This window comes from Fistularia commersonii, chromosome 9 (genome assembly GCF_037954325.1).
Source record: "Fistularia commersonii isolate RoL2024-O1a breed Wild chromosome 9, RoL_Fcom_v1.0, whole genome shotgun sequence".
NCBI classification, from domain to species: domain Eukaryota; kingdom Metazoa; phylum Chordata; class Actinopteri; order Syngnathiformes; family Fistulariidae; genus Fistularia; species Fistularia commersonii.
The window spans coordinates 1,005,688-1,026,970 of record NC_141292.1 but is presented as its reverse complement, the minus strand read 5'-3'; the positions used below and the strand labels follow the sequence as shown (position 1 = coordinate 1,026,970).

The 21,283-nt window shown below is 50.5% G+C and overlaps 1 protein-coding gene across 1 annotated transcript in view; it reads right to left on the bottom strand.

Moving 5' to 3' along the window:
- The window catches only part of wdr70 (WD repeat domain 70), a 46,351-nt gene continuing 25,068 nt past the window's right edge, over positions 1–21,283 (bottom strand). The window contains exons 11-18 of the mRNA XM_086151795.1: positions 16,819–16,918; positions 15,425–15,509; positions 15,210–15,348; positions 5,922–6,022; positions 5,341–5,420; positions 2,971–3,087; positions 620–782; positions 1–449 (exon numbers count right to left, since the gene is read on the bottom strand). Of these exons, the coding sequence (XP_086007921.1) occupies positions 362–449; positions 620–782; positions 2,971–3,087; positions 5,341–5,420; positions 5,922–6,022; positions 15,210–15,348; positions 15,425–15,509; positions 16,819–16,918 (873 nt within the window). The 3' untranslated portion in view covers positions 1–361. The remainder of the gene's footprint in view (positions 450–619; positions 783–2,970; positions 3,088–5,340; positions 5,421–5,921; positions 6,023–15,209; positions 15,349–15,424; positions 15,510–16,818; positions 16,919–21,283) is intronic.

Below are 21,283 nucleotides of genomic sequence, written 5' to 3'. Positions count from 1 at the left end.
GAGGTTCTTACACAAGTCTTTTATTAGGGTGGAGGGTCAGAAGCTCACAGGTGACGCTTTCTTTTATATCTCAAAACTGTACAGGTTTTAAAAAATACCTAGAAGGCCGGAAATCACCGGCGGGAAGCTTGATTCTACAGACGGAGGAGCCACGTCCACGGCGGCGCCTGAAGGCATCGCCAACAAACGCCGGACCGGAAAGAAATAAAAACGACGAGAGTCGGGACTTGTTTGATCCGCGGGTTCACCGGGGTTTGGTGAACCGAAACAAGTCGGTCGTCCTTCTGAGGGACGAGAAGCCGGAGGGGGTTCTGCGGGGAGTGGGCGGGTCCCGGGGTTCCTCCGGAAGGCGGCGGCGTCCTCAGATCTTGCGCTTCTTCCACTGGGGTTCCTTGTCGTCGGTCTCCTCCTCCTCCGAGTCCTCGGCGAACATGGGCTCCGGCTGGGTTCTGGGGGAGACGCCGCGGCGACAACATTGAGGCGAGAGCTTCCTGCATCTGCGTCGCCCGTCCGACCGTCGGCCTCGTGAAAGATTGATTCGGACGAAACCCGAGCGCCGGCTCATTATCGCCTCGCGTTACGGCGCCGGCGCTAATGAGAAACAAGAGCGGCTTCTTACTTTTTGTACGCCGGCGCGATCCAGTACGGATCCTCCGCCGCCGCCTTGGCGTGCCGCAGGATGGCCTCCCTCGGGTTGCTGTCGTCCGTCTTGTCCAGGGCGATGTTCTTCACGATGAAGGAGGACAGCGTCCCGCCGTGAGCCGCCACGCGACCGCCGCGACCTGCCGGGACGGACGGGGAGCGGCGATCAGAGACGAGAACTCGCTTTCACATTAAAAGAATCCCCCATCGATCGGAGAACATAAACCCTTCCAGAAAGTTCTACTTATTTGCAGGTGGATTCTAATCCGCTCCGTTTGATTTCATTGGCTTCCAGGAATTCGCCTTCTTCTTCAACAAGATTCAGCTCCTCACTTGCGAAGAAGAAGAAGACGTGGAAGAAGATGTGGACGGCGTGGAGGTGGAATAACAACCAGGGAGCATCAGATGGTTGGAGTGTTTCTGTTCTCCGTGTGAAGAACCCTGTTAGCCGTGAGCTAACGCTGCGCTTATTCTGGTCCAAAATGTAGATGTTTCTCTGCGAGCCCTAGAAACCCCTCTGGCCAGAAGGACCTCCAACCATTTTGTCTCCAGAAACCATCCGAGCCGTGTAGGATAGTTATTTCTTAAATGTCTCTGGTCTGCATGAAGCACCAGGTGATGGGCGCGGCTTCTGGAGTTGTTCTGGAGGTGTAAGAAGACCCAGCTGGGTCTAGTATGAGAAGGTTCCTCTGCCGTCCCGGTGCACGAAAGCTCGGAGGATCTGCGGAAGGTTCCTGCGGAGAGACGGCGTCGGACGTCCTCGTTTATATCCGTGACACAAAATGCGCGCTATCCGATCCGCGTGGCGGGAATCGGACGCCGTCCTCCCGCAGGCTCCGGAAAGACGTCTTTCAGGGGATCCTCGGCGGCGAGCAGCTGGCAAAACAAGCCAGATTCCCCGAAATGTGCCACCGAGGACGTGGAGCCGCTCCTCTGTTCCGCGGCGGCGGCTTCTACTCACTCGCAGATCATCGTTCAGGAAAGAACCGGGCCTGTGAGCGACCGCGTCCGTTTCAGCTTCATCTTCGGCGAGACACGGAGAAGCGTCTTCCCTCGGGAGGACCCGAGGCCTCATCCATCACTCGGAGCCGGGACGTCTCAGGAGGTTCCTCGGCCCGGGAACGCTTCGCGCCTCCAGGAGCTTCTCCACACAAAGCGGCGAGGCGGATTCTGCTTCTCCCTCCTCCTTCTTCGAAACTTTTGGAGACCAGCGTGGAAAACCACGCCGGCGATAACAGAATGTTATGATAACGTGATTGAGACCCCAGGGAGAGAGCGAGTGTGTGTGTGTGTGTGTGTGTGTGTGTGTGTGTGTGTTGTAACATCTCCAGCCTCTCAGATCAGCAGCGGCTGGAGCTTCCTGTGTTCTCGCCAGAGGTGAGGCCTCGTTCCCGTCCAAAGAACGGGAGATCTCCGGCGAGAGGATCTCCTCGCCGGCCGAAGCCTTCTCCTCCCTCGCTTCCCCCAGGAACCCATCACTCATCTTCTTATTCTTTCCATATTTCCTGTAAGAGAACATCTCCACCACCTCCTCCCGGGACCTTCTCCAGCGAGCCAGGAGGTCCACGCCGCGGGCTAGCAGCCGTTAGCCTCTGATCGGGCGTTAGCTCGGCATGCTAGGCGGCGGCTTAGCGAGCGTTTAGTTTGTGAAGGATCTGCTTGGAGATGCTACGTCACCGCAGCATCGCAGCCTTCCAACACAATCCCATCCATCCACATCCGTCAAGACACTTTTCCTCTTTGCGCGGAAAAACCTTCTCCGGAGGTTGTTTTTTTTTTTTAAACAAAAAAAAAAAACCTTGGATTTGTTTCAAATCTTAAAAATACTCCTTCGCTGTGGGAAACATTTGATTTCAGGGGGTCGGGAGAAGGAGAGAAAAAAAACTGTCAGAGATTTTAAACCAAGCCGGTCACGCACAGATGAGGCGTCTGTCAGGAGTGTGTATTAAGAGAACAAAAACCTGTGCTTCACACACACACACACACACACACACACACACACACACACACACACACACACACGGAGAGTTCACGAGGAGTTGGAAAACATGAGGTAACATCGGGGCTACGGCGGAGCCCCAAGAGCTTTTCTAACTCTTCGGCTGGGTTGCATAAGACACACACACACACACACACACACACACACACACTTCCAGTGTGTAAACAGCAGACGTAGCTGCCGTTCCAGGAAGTGTGTGTTTCTTCTTGGTTTCCCGCCCCGAATCGATATCTCTATCGCCCGAGAGGCGGAGCTTCTCCGCCCAACTCCCTCTTCTTCACATATTCCGACGGTTTTATCGGGCCGGTCGGACTTTTCGGGGTACCGACCTGGTCCGGAGACGGGGGGCTCGGGTTTGTGGGACTTCCTGGGGTCCAGGCGGTCCTTCTCCAGCTGCTTCCGGGTGCTGCGCTGCCGGGCCTCCCTGAACATGGGCAGGGCGTGAGCTGCAGACACGCAAGAAAGGAGGGTCAGATGACCTCCTGCCACACCTCCAGGAGGAGAAGAAGAAGGAGAAGGAGAAGAAGAAGAAGAAGAAGAAGAAGAAAACCCCCCTCACACCCGCTGACCTCGGCCTGTGTTTACTCCTTCATTAGAACCCCCGGGTTTGGATTCGGACGGTCTCCCCGTCACTCCTCACACTTTGGTACGCACTATCACAATAAAGCCCCCCGCCGAGCACTTTACGACCACGAGAGCGTGAGTGGAAGCGTGCATGAGTGCCCTCTGAGGTGTGTGTGTGTGTGTGTGTGTGTGTGTGTGTGGGGACGGTTTGGTAAAGGGTTAGATAAAGTGATTTTCCATCCAGGGCTCCGGTCCCTGTTCAGTGTTAATTCTTCGCCTCCACGCTACATTAAGCAAAAAGGTTAGTGTTAACAGATTCCCCCTCGCGGTTTTCCCTCCGCCGCCCATCACTCCTTTCCCGCCCGCTCTAATTTTCCAGGGAGTGCGTCACCGGTCCGGCCCGACGCCGGTCCGCTTCACGCCCTGTTGTCATGGCGATGGCGTCGCATGAGAAGCCCGGATGGGACGGGGCGTCAGCACGCGGCGAGGAGGTGGTCGCCTCGTGCGTCCGCCGTGCCGCCGCCAGTCACACCGGCGGAGGCGGGACGGGCGTCTGTCCGAGGCGTGATTGCGTCGTGATCGCCGCGTGGCGCCGCCGGACCCGACGCTGTCGGGAAGCGCGCCGAGCCGCCGCGCTCGGGCGGGAAAATCAATCGGTCATTTTTAAATGTCGGCGCGGAGGCGGATGGGATTTGTGTCACGACGGACGTGGACGTTCGCCTTCGGATTCACTCTTTTACCTTATTTTTTTCGGCGATGTTTAACGAAACATTTAGGTCAGCGGTTCTTAACCCGGGTTCGATCGAACCCCGGGGGTTCGGCGGGTCAGTCTCAGGGGTTCGGCGGAGGTCAAGACACACATTGGTGATGACATCACTGACCGCAGGTGATCACGCCACATAGCTCGGCCTATCCGTGCTGCGGGGATTTTGGCGCGCTCAGTTGTCGTAACTTGTGACTGTCGTGATGGTACGTCATGTGATTTCTTTCTTAATATTTGAATCCCTTCATACTGATTATGTCGGGCAAAAAAAGAAAGCGGTCGGAGGAACACGTACAATACGGATTCACATGTATGACGGAACGTGATTAACGTCCTAACTGCATGATTTGCAAAGACAAGATGAGCAATTCTAGTCCAGCAGCAGCAAAACGAAGGGAAGGCTTCCTTCAGCTGCATGGAGATGGGAGCTACAAGAACATAGCGCTTGCTGGATTCAAGGTGAAGGGAGCCAGATTCCATGAAAAGGCTCCTCCGCCTGTTCTTTGTACCCATCGACGAACCGATCCTCCATCCAATAAAGAAGGGTTCGGTGAATGCGCATGTAAAACAGGTGGGGTTCGGTACCTCCGACAAGGTTAAGAACCACTGATTCAGGTGATTAGCAGATTACTGCTCTGGATCGTGTTTTAAGTCTGCGAGCTGTGAAAGCGCTGAATTAAAGGTCGCAGGATCGACTGAGCAGCCCAGAATTGCTTCCAGCTGCTGTAAAAAGTGAAGCCGTTCGGAACGGGAGGCGTCATTTGGGGAAAAGAACTCAATACATTTCATTTGTTTTATATTCAAATCAAATCAAGTGTTTATTTCCGGTTTCATCTGTGTTTGTAGATTCGAAGATTTCCTTTCTCGCAATATAGGAGACCCCGCGCTGCAGTATTTTGGGGCAAATGCTGGATATTTGCAAAGCTGCGCTCGGCGACATTCATCGGGAAACACATGAAATGAAAAGAGACTGCGTGCGGATGTGTCTACTTCCTGGAGCAATCAAACGGGAAAATGTTTTCAATTAAAACCGCGACTTATTTCCAAACAGAGTAACGCTGCGATTAACGAAAAAAAAAGAAAAAAAGAAATGGATTATTGAAACCCGTCTGAAGTTCCCACAAGAAAATGTTTCGCTCGCTGTTTATCTAAGATTTCTGGACGGGATTCGCGGGGAAACATGGGAAAAATGTGAGACACGTCTCTCGGCATGACAGGGGCCCCCGCATTTGCATAAACAATTTTAATTCAAAATAAAGGTTCGCTTACAAACGACCTTTGGATCGCGGCGTGGATTCGATCGCACGAAAAAAAAAAAGAAGATATCGGAAAGGACTCGTGCTTTTAAAGAAAATGTCCGGATGGGACTCACGCGTGATGATGTAATCCTGCGTCAACGTCTCCACTTGCTTCTCCTTGCGTTTGCTCTTCACGACGCACAGCATGGCCCCCCTGGCGAGGACACACACACACACACACACACACACACACACACACACACACACACACACACACACACGGGGTGAACGGATTCATCCGACAAGGCTTCGGCGTGACTCATCGGAACGCCGCCTCACACTTCCGACATCCGATTTGTGACTTTTAGCGATTGACGCCACCCGTTTAGAAACACTCGTGAATTTAGTGTGTGTGTGTGTAACACACACCTGGTTCCCGCCCCTTACTTTAAATCAAAATGCGCGTTCTGACCCCCATCGTCTTTGCTGCGCCGACAGGAAGTGACGACACGGCCGTAGCTGAGCGGTTTCTCAATGTTCTCAGAGCTACATGAGGACCTCGGAAACTCAATGTCCTCCAGCCGCGGACGAATGGAGCCTCGCGGCCGGCGGCTCACTTCCTGTTAGCATAGTAAACAAACCATCGCAAAGCTAAAATAGCACGCGTTTCCATCCGCCATGGGGTTTTTGCACCAAAATGAAAGAAAAGAGGTACCTCTGGCTTTTGACGGGGTCGTAGTAAACCTTGGCCAGGCCGTTCCCGGTTCCCACCATGATCTGGTTGAGTTTGGGGTGCCACAGGCAGCGGACCACGCTCTGCAGGCACACACACAGGAAGGGTGTGAAAGCCCCGGCGAGGCCGCAAACAACCGCGGTCGTATCCTGTGTGCGTGTGTGTGTGTGTGTGACCCAGGTTGGTTGCGGTGCGCAGGGGGATCAGCAGCCCAGGCCTGCACCGCTGCTCCAACTTGACTATATTTGGTTGTTGGGATGAGGGTTGGATCCCTCAGTGTGTGTGTGTGTGTGTGTGTGTGACAGATGGCCCCGTGCCAGCTCGCAAATGTGACCACATTTATCCAGAGGTGTGTATGCATGCATGCATGTGTGTGTGTGTGAGAGAGAGAGTGAAACACAAGCACAGCCGCTTTCCACGCCAGTTGTAGTAGCGTCTTCTCCACAACCCTCCGTCATGATGTGTGTGTTTTTTTTTAAAGAAAACATATAGTGTCAATGCTGTGTGTGTGTGTGTGTGTGTGTGTGTGAGAGAGAGTGAAAGAGTTGGAGAGAAACACAAGCACAGTTGCTTTCCACGGCAGTTGTAGTAGCGTCTTCTCCACAACCCTCCGTGATGATGTGTGTGTTTTTTTTAAAGAAAACATAGTCTCAATGGTGTGTGTGTGTGTGCGTGTGTGTGAGACGTGCATCTGCACAGGAGGCTGTGAGGAGGAACTCGCTGGGTATCTGACGTGTCTTTGTGGGGATCTGAGAGAGGAGAGAAGGGGGATGGGGGCGGCTCCGGGTATCGACTGGACGTCCAGATTCTGTGACAGTAAAAGCTGCTTAACGCACAGCTGTTCCGCTTCCCACCAGGATACCGAGGGGAAGGAGTCTCACACACACACACACACACACACACACACACACACACACACACACACGGATGCATTATTCTAAATGAAAGCATGCAGGTTTTCACACTACTTATTACGTTTCCCCTGAAACCAAACCCTAATCAGCCCTTTGATTATTAATATACAAATAAATAAATACAAATATATGCTGTCAGTTCTCAAACACTCCTTTCCAGTCAACACAAACTGCATTTAAAGGCTGCGCATTGTGGTAGTATTTGAAATGATAGCGTGTGTGTGTGTGTGTGTGTGTGTGTGTGTGGACTGCAGCCGGCGAGCAGATGAGGGTTAATCTCCTCGGCCGGATCGTGAGCCGGCTGTAACTGACAGAAGAATCTGGGAAATGCCTTTTGCCACGGGAGGTGTTTTCCACCGGCCCGGCGCGCTGAGCCACCGCGACACAACAACTATCTCACCGACGTCCCAAAAACAAAAAGTGGAAGGGAGGCGCTGACCTGAAAATGTTTTCCCGCTGACTGGATCTTACACAAAATGTAACGGCTCCATCTCTGGCCCGAGTTTCAGGGAAAAATCAGAAAAATTAGATTTTTATTTGTGTCGTCCTGATAAAAGATTGTCCCCCCCATGCGCGTGCACACACACACACACACACACACACACACACACACACACACACACACACACACACACACACACACACACACCACCAGCTGTGGCTGATGAGCGTCTCCTTCGGCCGACGGCTCATCAGAAGCGATGCTTCAGCCTGCGGACATCTGGACAACACACACCTCTGACCGGCCTGAGGAGCATCTGTGCTGCTCCCACAACCTCAACCGTTCATTATGTCACTACATCACACATTCATGCATTCATTCATTCACCACCTCACCCAATCATTTTCTACATCACCCGTTCATTCATTAACTCAATCACCCATCCATTCATTCGTTCTCTACATCACGCATTCATGCATTCACTAGCTCACCCATTCATTCGGCAACTCAGCCATTCGTGCAGTCATTCACTCACTGACTCAGCTGGTCATTCATTCATTCTCTACTTCACCCATTCATTCATTCATCCACCACATCACCCATTCATTCATTTGTTACTTCATGCATTCATTCACTATATCACCCATTCATTCATTTAGTCATTCACTCATCCACTACATGTCCCATTCATGCATTCATTCACTGCATCACCCATTCATTATCTACTTTATGCATTCATTCAGTCTTCATTACATCACCCATTCATCCACTATATCACCCACTCATTCATTCATTCATTACTTCATGCATTCATTCACTACATCACCATTCATGCATTCATTTACTCATTCACTCATCCACTACATTTTCCATTCATGCATTCATTCATTCATTCATTCTCTACTTCATGCATTCATTCACTCATCCACTACATCACCCATTCATCAACTATTTCACCCACTCATTCATTTATTCTTTACTTCACGCATTCATTCACTCACTGCCCCACCCATTCATTCATTCATCCACTACATTACCCATTCATTCACTACATCGCCCATTCATTCATTCATTTACTCATTCACTACATTTCCCATTCATACATTCATTCATTCACTTCCTCACCCATTCATTCATTCACCCCCTCACCCGTTCACATCCATGCCCTAACACCTCTTTTTATTTAATCCCTGTTAATCTCAGCACACTCACCCTGCCTATTTTTGTTGATTTATGTTATATTTGTGATTGCTGTTGTCTCGCTGTTTATGTTGTCGTTAGTGTTGGTGGTTGATTTTTCACCCTTTTTTTCAGTCTCCTTATCATTAATGATGCCGTTATTGTTCTCTCTGCGGTCTATTTATCCGTGGATGTTTTTTTTGTTGCTATTTTCTCTCTCTGTCTATTTATATTTCTACTCACATTTATTGACACTTGTAACCGTTACACTGCTGAGACAAGAATTTCCCCGATGGGGATCAATAAAGTTGATCTTAGGAGGAGGAGGTGGGATGATACGGACACTTTGCAGCTTTATATTCATGCTCAAACATTAGTCATTAACAAACAATTACAATAACATTCAGTAAGCTAAATCGCTAAAACCTTATCGAGTGCATGAGGACGTCCTCAACCAAAACATTATGTGCACGGGCAGCTCAGGACGTGCACATAATGCACGGCACGGCAGAAACAATCATACTTCACCACAGGGAAAAAACACCGCTGGAGAGAAAGTGATAACAACTCCGTAGATGATACATAAAAATAAACAAGTAGGAACTGTGGGTTCTTTAGATAGAGGAGGTGTGTGTGTGTGTGTGTGTGTGTTTGTGCGTGTGTGTGCTGTGAACATCTGCCGACCATCACAACTGTCAACAACAAGAAGATCCCTTCAACTGCACATTTCACTCTTTGTATTCTACAAACACTGGGTGAGTCAGACTTGTTGAACGGACACATTAATAGATAATAGAAGATGGGACCCGGAGCTGCGTCGCCTTCATTTTAACAAAATACGAAATCGCGATTGAAGCCTAAATATCTTCTCCTATCGCTTCATCAACGGACACGCACGGCGCGGAGGTCGAATGGGCCGGAAGCCACCAGGACTCGTGTGGAAATGTGTGCGGAGACGACCTTCTGGGATCCTGCTCCGCTCTGCAGGTGCCGTGGAAAACTCCGGGAAGCCTCGCGACAACACACACACACACACACACACACACATATAAACACAGAGAGGTCCAAAATCAGGAAGCTCCAACCACAAACAAATCACGCCGTGGGAGGGGGGGGGGGGGGGGGGGCCTGCCACAAATCCACCGCAGGCTCGGTGGCCGACCGCTAGCGTGATATTCAAACCGGGGGTGTTTATGCTCGGGAAAAAAATCCCTGTTTACGTTTGGCGTCTGCAGAATGACATCACGTCACGGGCGGGGAGGCTTTGATCGGTCAGGGCTTCAGTAGCAGCCTTGTTGTCCCGTCAGGTTAGAAGAGCCGGGGCCGATGGGGGATAAATACAGCGCAGGCCGAGCGGGGAACCGAGCGGACCGGAACTCGGTGGCCCGGGACGCCGAGAGACAAGGACCGAAAACCGTCCGTCCCGGGCTCAATGCTTTCCAAAGTCCTCGCGTCCTCTACCGTTCGCCCCTGAAGACGGGACTTCATATCCAAGGTTCACGGATCTCCGACACGGGAGGCGGCTCGGCCTTATCTTCAGGCGCCGGCTGGTACGCTGGGGGGTTGAAATACGGCGTTCTAGCGACACAGATCACCTCGACGCTCCGCTCACCTGGCGGTTCCCGCTCCGCCCCCCCCCAGCCCCGTACCCCGATGTGTGAGATGTGAGGGCTGTTTAATTTAAAAATGATCGGTGGCCCTTCCTGTCACCTGTAACCCTCGCGCAACACTTCATAAAGACGGCGCTGCACTTAAATTCCCCGCCCGCAGCGGTCAGGCTGACGGCCGACGTAAACATAGTAAATAGCTCATTCGTCAGGTTCACCGAGTGCATCGCCGGCCAGAAATCGCCGACTTTGACGGCATCGAGCGGACGCCGTGCGGCGAGAAGCTTCACTGGGTCGGTTTCTGGAGGAAGCCGACGTTGCAATCAGCTCTGTTTTTCATAAAAAAAAAATGAAAAAGAAAAAAGAAAAAGTCGTGCAATTTTCTCCCTGATTATAGCAATTGACCCCTCGGATTAGCAGCCGGTGACTGCAGCCATTTATAGCCATTTCGGAGATTTTAAGATTACAAAAATAGACGATTCCGCGGCGTAGCATACTTCTCGGAGGGGAAAAACAGAACCCGTTCGTCATCCTCGCGACGCCATTCCGGAGGTAACGAAGAAGACGGACGAGGTATCTGCGCGGGCTGCGTTGTTTTCCTAGCGTCGCTTTGGCACTCGGGAGGAAAAATCGGCAGCATTTTTCTAAGCGTGGAGGGTTTGGCCGTCCCCCGCGCTGAACCCGAGCTCTCTCCCAGCGCCTGACAATGGCAGATGGCGGGACGAGTGAAAGGCTAATGGAAAAATCACTTCCAAATGTTTACCCTCTTCAGTAAAGTGAAAGAGAAGACAAACGTCCACGGGCTGATGCAGCGGCGGCGGCGGAGGAGGAGGAGGAGGGTTGTTAAAACTCCGAACAGACTCTCTGACCCAAAGTGACTGAGGTCTTTCTTTGATTCAGCCTGCAGGGAAGTCGCCGGCGTGGAGAAGGCGGGTTCTAAGCGCCGATTCCAGCTGATTCTGGTTACGGAGAAGCTGCGTCGACTCCACGGGAAGGAGCTACGAGCGGCGAACCAAAATTACCCGATTGTTGGGAACAATCGCGTTTCCTCAGCGCCGGGCTGATGTTGGCTGAGGTTTTTACCGCTCGCTAATCACTGCTGGAGTTTCACGGGGAAACAAGCCGAAGTCAGCGGTGACCTATTTTCATACGACATTAAACAAACAAAACAAACTACAAAAATGTTCAAATTACACACAAACATAAACGCGTATGCCGTCATTTCCGGATTGGAAGACGCTACTTCTTCCACATGCTTTGAACACCGCGGCGTAAACAATGCGGCTAATTTTTTGAATATTCCGGGCTAACGAGCTTCACGCCGCCAAAACATTTACCCTCGTCACATCGGACCCATGAAATGAGCGTGAAATTCAGAGGTCGTTCGAAATCGACGGTAGAAGAAGATGATTTTATCAGATTTAGCGCGCGGGAGGAGCTGGAGGAAGACGACGCGGGGATAGAAAATGGACGGATTGTGTTATTTGTTATTCATCTTTTTCATCATCTGTGTTACAGCCACTGTTTGGGAAAAAAAAAAGCATTTCCAGTATTTGTGGAAGTTACCCGTATGTATTTAATTAAAAGTAAAACAAAATGTTTCTGCGTAAATATCTCGCATTACACGTTGCAACGTGGACACCTGTGGCTTGTAGACAAGTGCGGCCTATATAACTTCACGTAACTATATCACTTTAGAACTTTACATACATTTATTTAGTTATATTCAGGTGCGCTCAATAGTCCGCAAATTACAGTGCATACTTACACATATATACATATACACATGTATATATACCTATTTACACATAAAGATATATATGTATATATATATAGAGAGAGAGACGCACATAAACATGTATATATGTACCGAAATGTACGTATATATATATTATATACATTACAATGAATGTAATATATACATCTATCTACACATATACATTCATATATACATATATACATGTATATACAGGACTGTCTCAGAAAATTAGAATATTGGGATGAAGTTCTTTATCTTCTCTAATGCAATGACCAAAACAAAAATGTCCTACATTCTGGATTCATTACAAATCAACTGACACATTGCAAGCCTTTTACTATTTTAATATTGCTGATTATGGCTTACCTCTTAAGAAAACTCAAACATCCTATCTCAAAATATTAGAATATCATAAAAAGTTATTTTAGTTTTTTTTAATTGCATTACAGAAGATAAAGAACTTGATCACAATATTTTAATTGTCTGAGACAGTCCTGTATATACACACACACACGTGTATATATATATATATATATATACACACACATACACATGCAATGTACCCTCATTTTTTTTGTGAAAAGTGAATTTCTGCGAAGTGGAGACGTGATCATTTTGATGTTATTTACAGATTAGGGATCTACTTATCCAAAGTGATTGATATGAGATGTGGCGTGGAATCAGCCGTAGGCGCCAGAGTTCAGCAAAGGAGATCCCAAATTTTATTTATTTTAGAAAATGAATTTCAGTTTAATTTCACTCGATTTTTTTTTCCAATTTTTTTCTTCTAAGACCGCTAACATGGCTATTTCATCACGAAAAAAATTCAAATCTGCAATCTGTGTGTGTGTGTATATGTATATGTATATTTATATATATATATATATATGAACTTCCTCTTACAGTCCAAAAAGGGGGTTCATGGAGCCCCCAAATGTGTGAATGAGAGGGTGAAGGGCAGCTGTGTGTCTCTAAGCGACCTGTTGATGAATGAGTGAACGGTTGCGAGCGTCTTTACGACGTGTGAGCGAAGGAGGAAATGGTTGTATACGTCTCGATGAGGTGTGAACGAGTGAGGGGACGGCGAGGCGTCTCTCGCTGTGATGGACGCCGCCTCTCGCCTCGCGACAGCCGGGTTAGGCTCCGCCCCCTCGACCCCGGCTTCAGGATCACGAATGAATGACTCAGATACTCCTTCGTCTGCTGGCGTTCTAAGCTCCGCATATATGCTTATGGTGTCCGACCACAGAGATCGAGGACTTGCGAAAGATGTGGTGAAACCAAAGTGAAGGGAGTAGAGAGTGAGTCCGGAGTAGAAGCTGAAGCTCCGACGCTCCGCTGGACCAGCGACTAGGCGTGAACTACGGATGTCTACATCTACATTTACATCGTGCATCGTACAACAATTGAAAATAGATTTCATTTTTGACGTCCCGGTTTTCCTTTTGGATCCGTCTTTCAGTTGCATTTCGGAGTTCCCGCAAATCTAAAAATCTACCGGTCTTAAATTTGAGAAGGTGAACCGTAACGACGGCTCATCCATCGGTGAAACAACAAAAAAAAAAAAATGCATGAAAGACTACAAAAATGGAGGGCACGGTCACGCCGCGCCGTATTCCTTTCAATCCCGACATTCCCCTTCCTGATAACGCGCTGAAGCCGGGCGGTGAATGAAATTGTGAGGAAGCAGCAGTGCTCTTATACTAAAAATAATTTTATGGGTGTTTATAAGGCTGTTGTAGCAACTGGGTAAAGAGGATACGGCAGCATCGACAGGTGATCAAATAAAAGTCGAATAACACGGCGGGGATCTCATGGTTTGAACATTTTGGGCCACTTAACGGGAATCCTCACTTTACAACTCTTTATCCGAGCCGCCATTTAGCTTTCGACACGCGGCCTCCGACCAATCGGAGCGACGGGACGCGCGACAGGACAGCCAATCGGAGCGATTGTCCGAGCCAGGTGACGGATCCGAAGGCTCTGAAGACGGTAAGATGTTTCTATCCCTGCGCGCTTCTGGTTCCATCCAGACCTCAACAGACGGACCATCAAACACCCGGCCTGATGCCGGCCAACACCTGCGCTTGACTTGGAAATAAAAAGGGAAAAAGTCTCTATAAAACCTCAAAAACTAGCACCTCAATGCTAGAAGGTCCCTGGTTCGACTCCAGCTGGAGGCCTTCCTGAGGACCAGCCACGTTCTGCAGGTTCCTCTTGCAGTCCAAGAACATACAGGAGGTTCAAAGGAGACCTAAATGGGTCAAAGGTCATCTGTCCCCACGACATGTGAATGAACGAGTGAATGGCTGCACGTCTATGATTGGTGAATGAGGGTCAAAGGTCATCTGTCCCCACGACATGTGAATGAACGAGTGAATGGCTGCACGTCTATGATTTGTGAATGAGGGTCAAAGGTCATCTGTCCCCACGACATGTGAATGAACGAGTGAATGGCTGCACGTCTATGATTGGTGAATGAGGGTCAAAGGTCATCTGTCCCCATGGCACGTGAATGCATGAGCGAATGGTCTCAGGTGACCTCCTCTCGCCCAATGGCAGCAGAGATAGGCTCCGAGCCCACCTGCAACCCTAAGTGTAGGATAAAGGATATAGATAATGAATGAAGGAGTGAACGAATGACTGCCGAGGCTTTCTTATCACACGTCTGAGATGCGGATCGTACGGACACGCTTTGCAAATCTAATATAAAATGGCTCATCAGGCGCCGCCTCAGCGGGGCAACTGTGCAGAGAGGTATGCACTTACTGTGGATGTGCAGAGCGCTGCCAAAGGCTGCCAGCTGACGGCAGCTGGCCGGCAGAGCGCGGAAGACACACACACACACACACACACACACACACACACATAGCTTTTGTCTCATTCCTGTTCGCTCACTGCTTTGTGTGAAAGTGTGACTGTTCCACCGGCGGCCATTATCCTCCGTGGGCCGGCACTGTTATGACTACAGGGAACCGGTGATAAATCTGCTCAGCGGGTCTGAAGGAGGGCGGACGAGAAGTTTTTTTTCGGAGACGGCGCTCCAGAGTAAAAGCGTCGGACGCGGCAGAGGTTTTGTTTTTAAGGACCGACCGGCCTCGGGTCGGTTTGCTCCGCGTCGCCGCTTTTCTAAACATTCATACTCTTCCCGATGTGTCCTCCGGCCCGGGCGGCTCCCTCTTTGTTGTTACTTCTACCGGACGATGACGGACGCCGAGCGGCGGGATCGGTCTGAGCGCAGCGTCGGGGCGAACCCCTACGACGATCGCGTGTTTTTAAAAAGATATGATCATGCGAGAAGACCCTGTAGCAGCCGTTCGGCGGGAACCTCGTTGCGGTTCGGCGTCCTCGCTCCGAGGCGACACCTACCGAGTCGGTGACTTCGATCTCGTACGCCCTCTGAAAGGAAGCCCGCTCGAAGAAAACCAGCTTCCCCTTTCCCTCGTCCCTCTTCACCGAGGTGCCCGTCACCAGGAGCTTGTCGTCCGGGCTGAAGCAGCAGTCGGTCCTGGCGAGGAAGAGCGAACGTCATGACCCGAACACGGATACCAGGCGGCTTAAAGATCGGGCGGAAAAAGTCCTACATGGAAAAGTAGTTGGTGAGTCCGGTGGCTACGTTCACGGGCTTCTTGAAGCTGCGTACGTCCCAGGTCTTCAGGGTGTCGTCCCCTGGAGACACGACGGAGACAAATACAGCTCAAACGCAGTCGCCGCTTCCAAGAAGGACCTCGAGCTGCTTTGAGCGACAGCCTGGCTGATCCAAACGTGCTCGCGTTTGAGGGATTTATTTGGACGTGCGGACGCTAGCGCAGCAAGGAGGTCCGACGGGCGGCACAAAAACACCCGGGAGGTTCACCGGAGACCCGACGCTGTGCGGACGTGTGAACGCGAGGGTGAACGTTTGTTTTTACATGACTTCTTGTGAAGTCACGGCTCCGGCCACCCGCCATGCAGGAGAAGAGCTACAGATAATCAATCCGCGAATCGGATCTGTGATTGATTCATTATTTTCTTGGTACTGGTGCTATTTTCCAGCTCTCGCCCTGATCTGAGTCCCGGCTCTAAAAAGCCGTCCAAATGCGGAGAGAGGCTTTTCATCGGGGATCGGAACGATAACGGCGACCACGACACTCGGGATTAGATGCGAAGATCGTGGCCGACACGTTTTTTTTTTTTTTGTCCGGTCCCTGTGTTTCTTCCAGCTGTCAGTCCAGATCACTGGATGTGCCGGCGCTCCGCCTCGGAAACGCCGCGCTCCTTATCAGATGGCGTTTTCCTCGGGCGGCCAGCGTGGGGGGAGTTTGTCCAAACAGCTGAATGAGGGGGCGGAGCGGGGGGGGGGGGGGGGAGAATTTAAAAAAAGCTGGCTGGAGCTGAATATGGTTTGGATCATATTCAATGAGCAGATGATTGTTTTGGAATATATTGAATAATATTGTGATCAAATGAATGCGTGTGTGTGGAAAAAAACAACAAAATGCACCCTGGTTTCATTTCCAGCGCTAAACTGTACTCCTTCCCGTCCAGGAACGAACGTAGACGCTCATGAAAAAGGTATTTTAACGTCCTCTGAATCAATCTGTGATTCACAAAGCAAAAGAACAGGAGGGTGATTTATTTTACCGCGACGAGCCGGGTTTTAATCACGGCGGCTTTCGCGGCAGAGATCCCGGCCCCCGGAGCCATTACTCTGGTACGGGACTAATAATGGATTATCTTATCTTACCCAATGCACTTGACCCTGCTTAGCTGGATTCATGTGGACAGCGTGTACCACATCCAGGCACCCGTCGGTGACCCGAAAACATTGGAACACGCCGCCATTCTAGACGCGCGATTATTAAACGTAAACGCCGCCTGTCAACGAGCGAGACAACACGCTAGTTGCTAGTCGACGGGATTCGGTCGATATCTTCCATCTCCTATCGGACGGAGCTCCGAGCTCTGAGCTGAACTGCCCATGAACGCAACGTCTCACCTCCACGGGAAGCCAGGGTGACGCCGTCATAAGAGAAGGCGAGGCACGAGGTGTCCGATCCAGGAGCATGGGCCTGCCGACAGTGAAACCTCGTATGCACCTGAAGAGAACAGAGAAGAATGGTTAGGAACCGGTGTTGGACTGTCGAAAGCAGACAGAAGAAACACCGTTCCTTCCGGAGGAAGCTACTGATGGGTACCGAGGCCACCTGGAAGGGCTGCCAGTCAGTCGCAGGGTACCAAAAAGCATACGAGTCTCATAAACACTAGTGGAACCCTTTCCTCTCAAACAAACTAACGTCTTGTTCTTCTGTTCTCCATAAACCTCCTCTCTGGTCTTCCTCCTGCCTGGCAGCTCCCCAGCATCCTGTCGCCCAGATCTTTACCCTCCCTCCTCTGTCCAGGTCCAAACCCTCTCCTTATCTCCAGAACATCAGCGCCGTCCCACTGATAGACTCATTCCCGATTCTCTCGGTCGTCTTCAAACCTTCATCTGTGAAGGTCCGAAGGTCCCGCCGTCTCCTCGGTGTCTCCAAACCCGACAACATGGCAACTCTCACCTCCATCTTCTCCACCTTTGCTCTCCTTTCTCTAATGACTCCTGAAACTTTTCTCCACCCATTCCGACCTGCTCGCACACGAACCTCCAACTCTTCTCCACACTCCATCGCTCTGGACTGTTGACCCTACCAATCTAAACTCCTCCAGCTTCTTTATCTCCACTCCCTGCAGCCTCAGCGTTCCACTTGGGTTCCTTTCACGTATTCTTCTGCAGCTTACCTTCATCCCCCTCCTGTCCGGGTCATACGTCCAACCCTCTAGACCCGCAAACATCACGGCGTTTAATTTCTGGTTTTCGACCGCGATTTCCATCCACAGAAGAGCAACTCATCTTGGGCTCGCTCCTCCCGCTCAGCTCGTCGCTGTTTCCCGCTCCTCCATTATGCTCGTCCTTCTCGAGCGGCAGGCTTCGCCAGATCATTCCGGACTCGTAAAAGTCTGCGGTCTGCGGTCGGCCCGGCCGTTCTCTAGGAGTCGACACATTTCTCTTTTTGCGGCGTGTTATTTTTGAGTTCTGCCAGCGTTTGGCGTGGACGCCGCGGAACAAAGGTGAGACGGCGTTTCGTTTTCACACGTTCCGTGTGAACTGGGCAGGAAATCAATTAACAGCACGACGGCTTATTCTGGCAGAATGGCCGACAAACAAGATGGCCGGGAGTCAAAATCTATTATCTTATATATTGTTGGCAGTCGTCACCAAGAACCGCAAAGGTCAGGATTCCGGGAGGAGAGTATTTTCAAACTGACAAGAGCATGTTTGAAGAGCGCTTCCTCCGGGGGATCGGCGATCCCTGATAGTTAAAACAAGCTGAAGAGCAGTTCTTAAACTCCCCCGATGTTTCCCGGCGGACGGCATAAAGTGCAGTAGCGAACCTCCAGTCGCCGTTTCAACAAAAAGACCTTTTCATTCTGTGTTTCAAAACAACACGCTGTTTCCATTTCCTCTGCGGAGTACATGCTATACTCAACTATGAAGCCCGCTAAAGGTCTCCCATCTACTCTCCATGTGGTGTGGCGGTGTGTACAAAGACCACATACCGCAGGGCTTTACCTTGGCAACCCCTCGGGCAGCCACCTGACAAATTCAATATAGCCTTTTTTTTCTTTTCTCGGTATCAACTTAGCAAAATATTATAACGTTACGACTTTGCGCAGCCGGTCCGGCGCTAGGGGACGGCTTCTCCGAGGTTTTTTCTCAAGCTAGTATCGTTGGGTACTGCTGAGTCAGAGGACCGAGAGCCTGGGAAAATACACTTTCGGTCAACTTGTAAATAGACGGCGCGTCGAGCTCACGGGCCAATGAGATAAGAGCGGTGGTTCAGCGTCCGACGGACGGATGGGATCGAGATCGGGCCGTCTTCGAGCACATAAATAAACAGCGGTCCTGAAGCGACAAGGAGACAAATACAGGAAGTCACTCCGAGTTTTCTGGAACTTTTAGGACATTTAAGAAAACACGAGTTCATTTAAATCACGGACTTTGTGACTTTCAGTTTTATCTTGTCCTCTGTGTGTTTTTTTTTTAAAGATAGATTTCAGCGAAAGCCCGGAGGATAATATCAATCTTTTTTTAAATACACAGCGTTTGCTTTTACAATATCTTCAATGAATGAAGAGGTCTGGATGCGGAACCAACGTAGAACCCGGAGATGTGCAACGAGCAAGTACCCTTACCCTTCCCCAAGTAGCATGCTAGGCTAGCAGGACTCGATTCATCCGGACTGGATGGACCTCAGATGTTCTGGAGAGTCTAGAAAAGCCTGATACCAGTGCGCTTTAATTTCATCCAAATTTAAATGAAGTCCGTGGAGGAGCCTTTTCCCAGCCTTCGCAGAAGCTGTATCGAGGTACGTTTAGAAGTCCGTGCGCGAAGGAACCGGGCTGATAGCAGGGGCTGCCGATCGGCCGCCGGATATCATTTAAGCGCCTATTCGGTTGCGCTAAAGGGAAACACGACGGCCGGTGAAGATTTTCAAAGTTACCCAGAAAGGATAACGGACGGCGGACAAACCCCGACGCTGACAGATGGATTTTAGATACAGACGGAAAACGAGGGTCGGCTAAAAACAAAAAAAAAAAGAAACGACGATGCTCCGGCGTTCCTAAAGGACTCCCACAAGCGCCATTTCGCACGGTACGGTGGCTCCACTTGACCGAATAAAGTCTGCTGGACAACAATGGCGGCCGGGGCAAACTGAGAGCAGATGTTAGCTGCATTATGGATTCAAGAGCAAAATAAACTCCATAAATGTCATGTCTCCGGAAAGCTTTTTATTTAAAATGCATTAAAATGAACCGTAGTAACATGTAGTCGCAATCACCGGACCAGATGCCGCTCGGGCGCCGTCCTCTGAGCCAATCCAAGGCTCTGCGCCGCAAGAATACATGACGAATGTCCCCTTTTCCCCCCTAAAGCCTCCCGGCGAGGCTGAATCCGTCCGTCAGCAACGTCCCTAAAAGTCAGCCGAGACCTCCGTTTGATGTCTTCACATCCGGAGCTCCGGACTCCTCTGGAACCGTCGCGTGCCCCCGTCTACGCCCGAGCGAACGCTCCGCAGGCCACGAGGATGCATCTGACGGGCGTTTACCGTCCAGAAACTCCAGTATTATATATAACGCAGATGTTGCACCTCAAACGTCGGAGGATCCGCCGCCTTCGTCTTTAAAGGTGATGTCACGCCAAGGGGAGGATTAATAGCCGATCATATCGATGTTGGATTGAATCGCGTTCGGGGGGCCTGAACTTGAATTTAATTGCGACGTCCTCGCAAAAACATCCCCTCCGGCCCGCGGCAGAGACAAAAGGGAAAAGCCCAAACATCTGATTCCAATTAACCTCAGCCATTTCAGACATGCTGCCTCCACAGACAAAAGCATTTCCGTGTCTCCTGAGTAAGACTTTCCAAAATGGCCCGGGTTTGATGCATCGGGAGTGCTACTGTCGGGGCCGACGTGTGAGCGCTGAGGTCTACACACACACACACACACACACACACACACACACACACAGGCACAGCAAGTGGAAGAACTGTTACACAGTGCACAGTATGACAATGAGACCGATTAAACCTGCGCGTTTTCAGAAACTATGACTGTTTATCCCCCGTTAGCTTCATTTCTTCTGATTAATGCCGATATTAGTTTTGTCCGACCGTCAGCCCAGGCTTCAATTTAGGGACGTGTCGTTCGTCTGCGGCGGCGGCGAAGCTCGTCTTCCTACCGTCCGAGGAGGATGCGGCGTGTCGCCGAGTCCGAGGCGGACAGATAACGCGGATCGATCATTAAAAGGCGCCCGTGAAGCAATAGTTTGGGAAGTGGACTTGCTGACACTCAGACAAACATAACCCTGGTTTATCCGGCTACATTTTCATTAATTCTAAACGGAAAGCAAATAAATCAGTGAAAAGAGAATGGGGCAATAGAGACTTTTGACTCCGGGGGAGGCGGATAAGGAATTTTAAGTGTGTGAAAGACAGATAAGATAGAGAAACGCGGCCAAACGCCGGCTTAAAAAGCCCCAGAGTGGAGCGGGAGGTGAACCGGCGGTACGACCAGAGCGGCGAGAAGGAGCGCGGGGCAGGCCTCGCTTCCAAAGCAAACGCAGGGAAGTTAATAACTTGGCCGAAACAGATAACAGTGTTACCTTGAACTGTAGATAACACGGATTCTGCTTTTAGAACCTTGCCCACTTAGCCTCCGGGTCTCTCCGGGGATAACTTTCTGCTTCCCATCGCCGCTTTGCTCAATTTGCCATCGACTCAAATCCGTTTTTACAGCCCCGTTATCTGCCGGCTCTTTTTATTCGCTCAAACGGCCTCCGCCGTCAACGCGTCGAGAGGTCAATTGGAAATAATGACGACGCGAGCTTATCTGGAACGCTAAAGCCCGAGACGGGCGACGGGTCC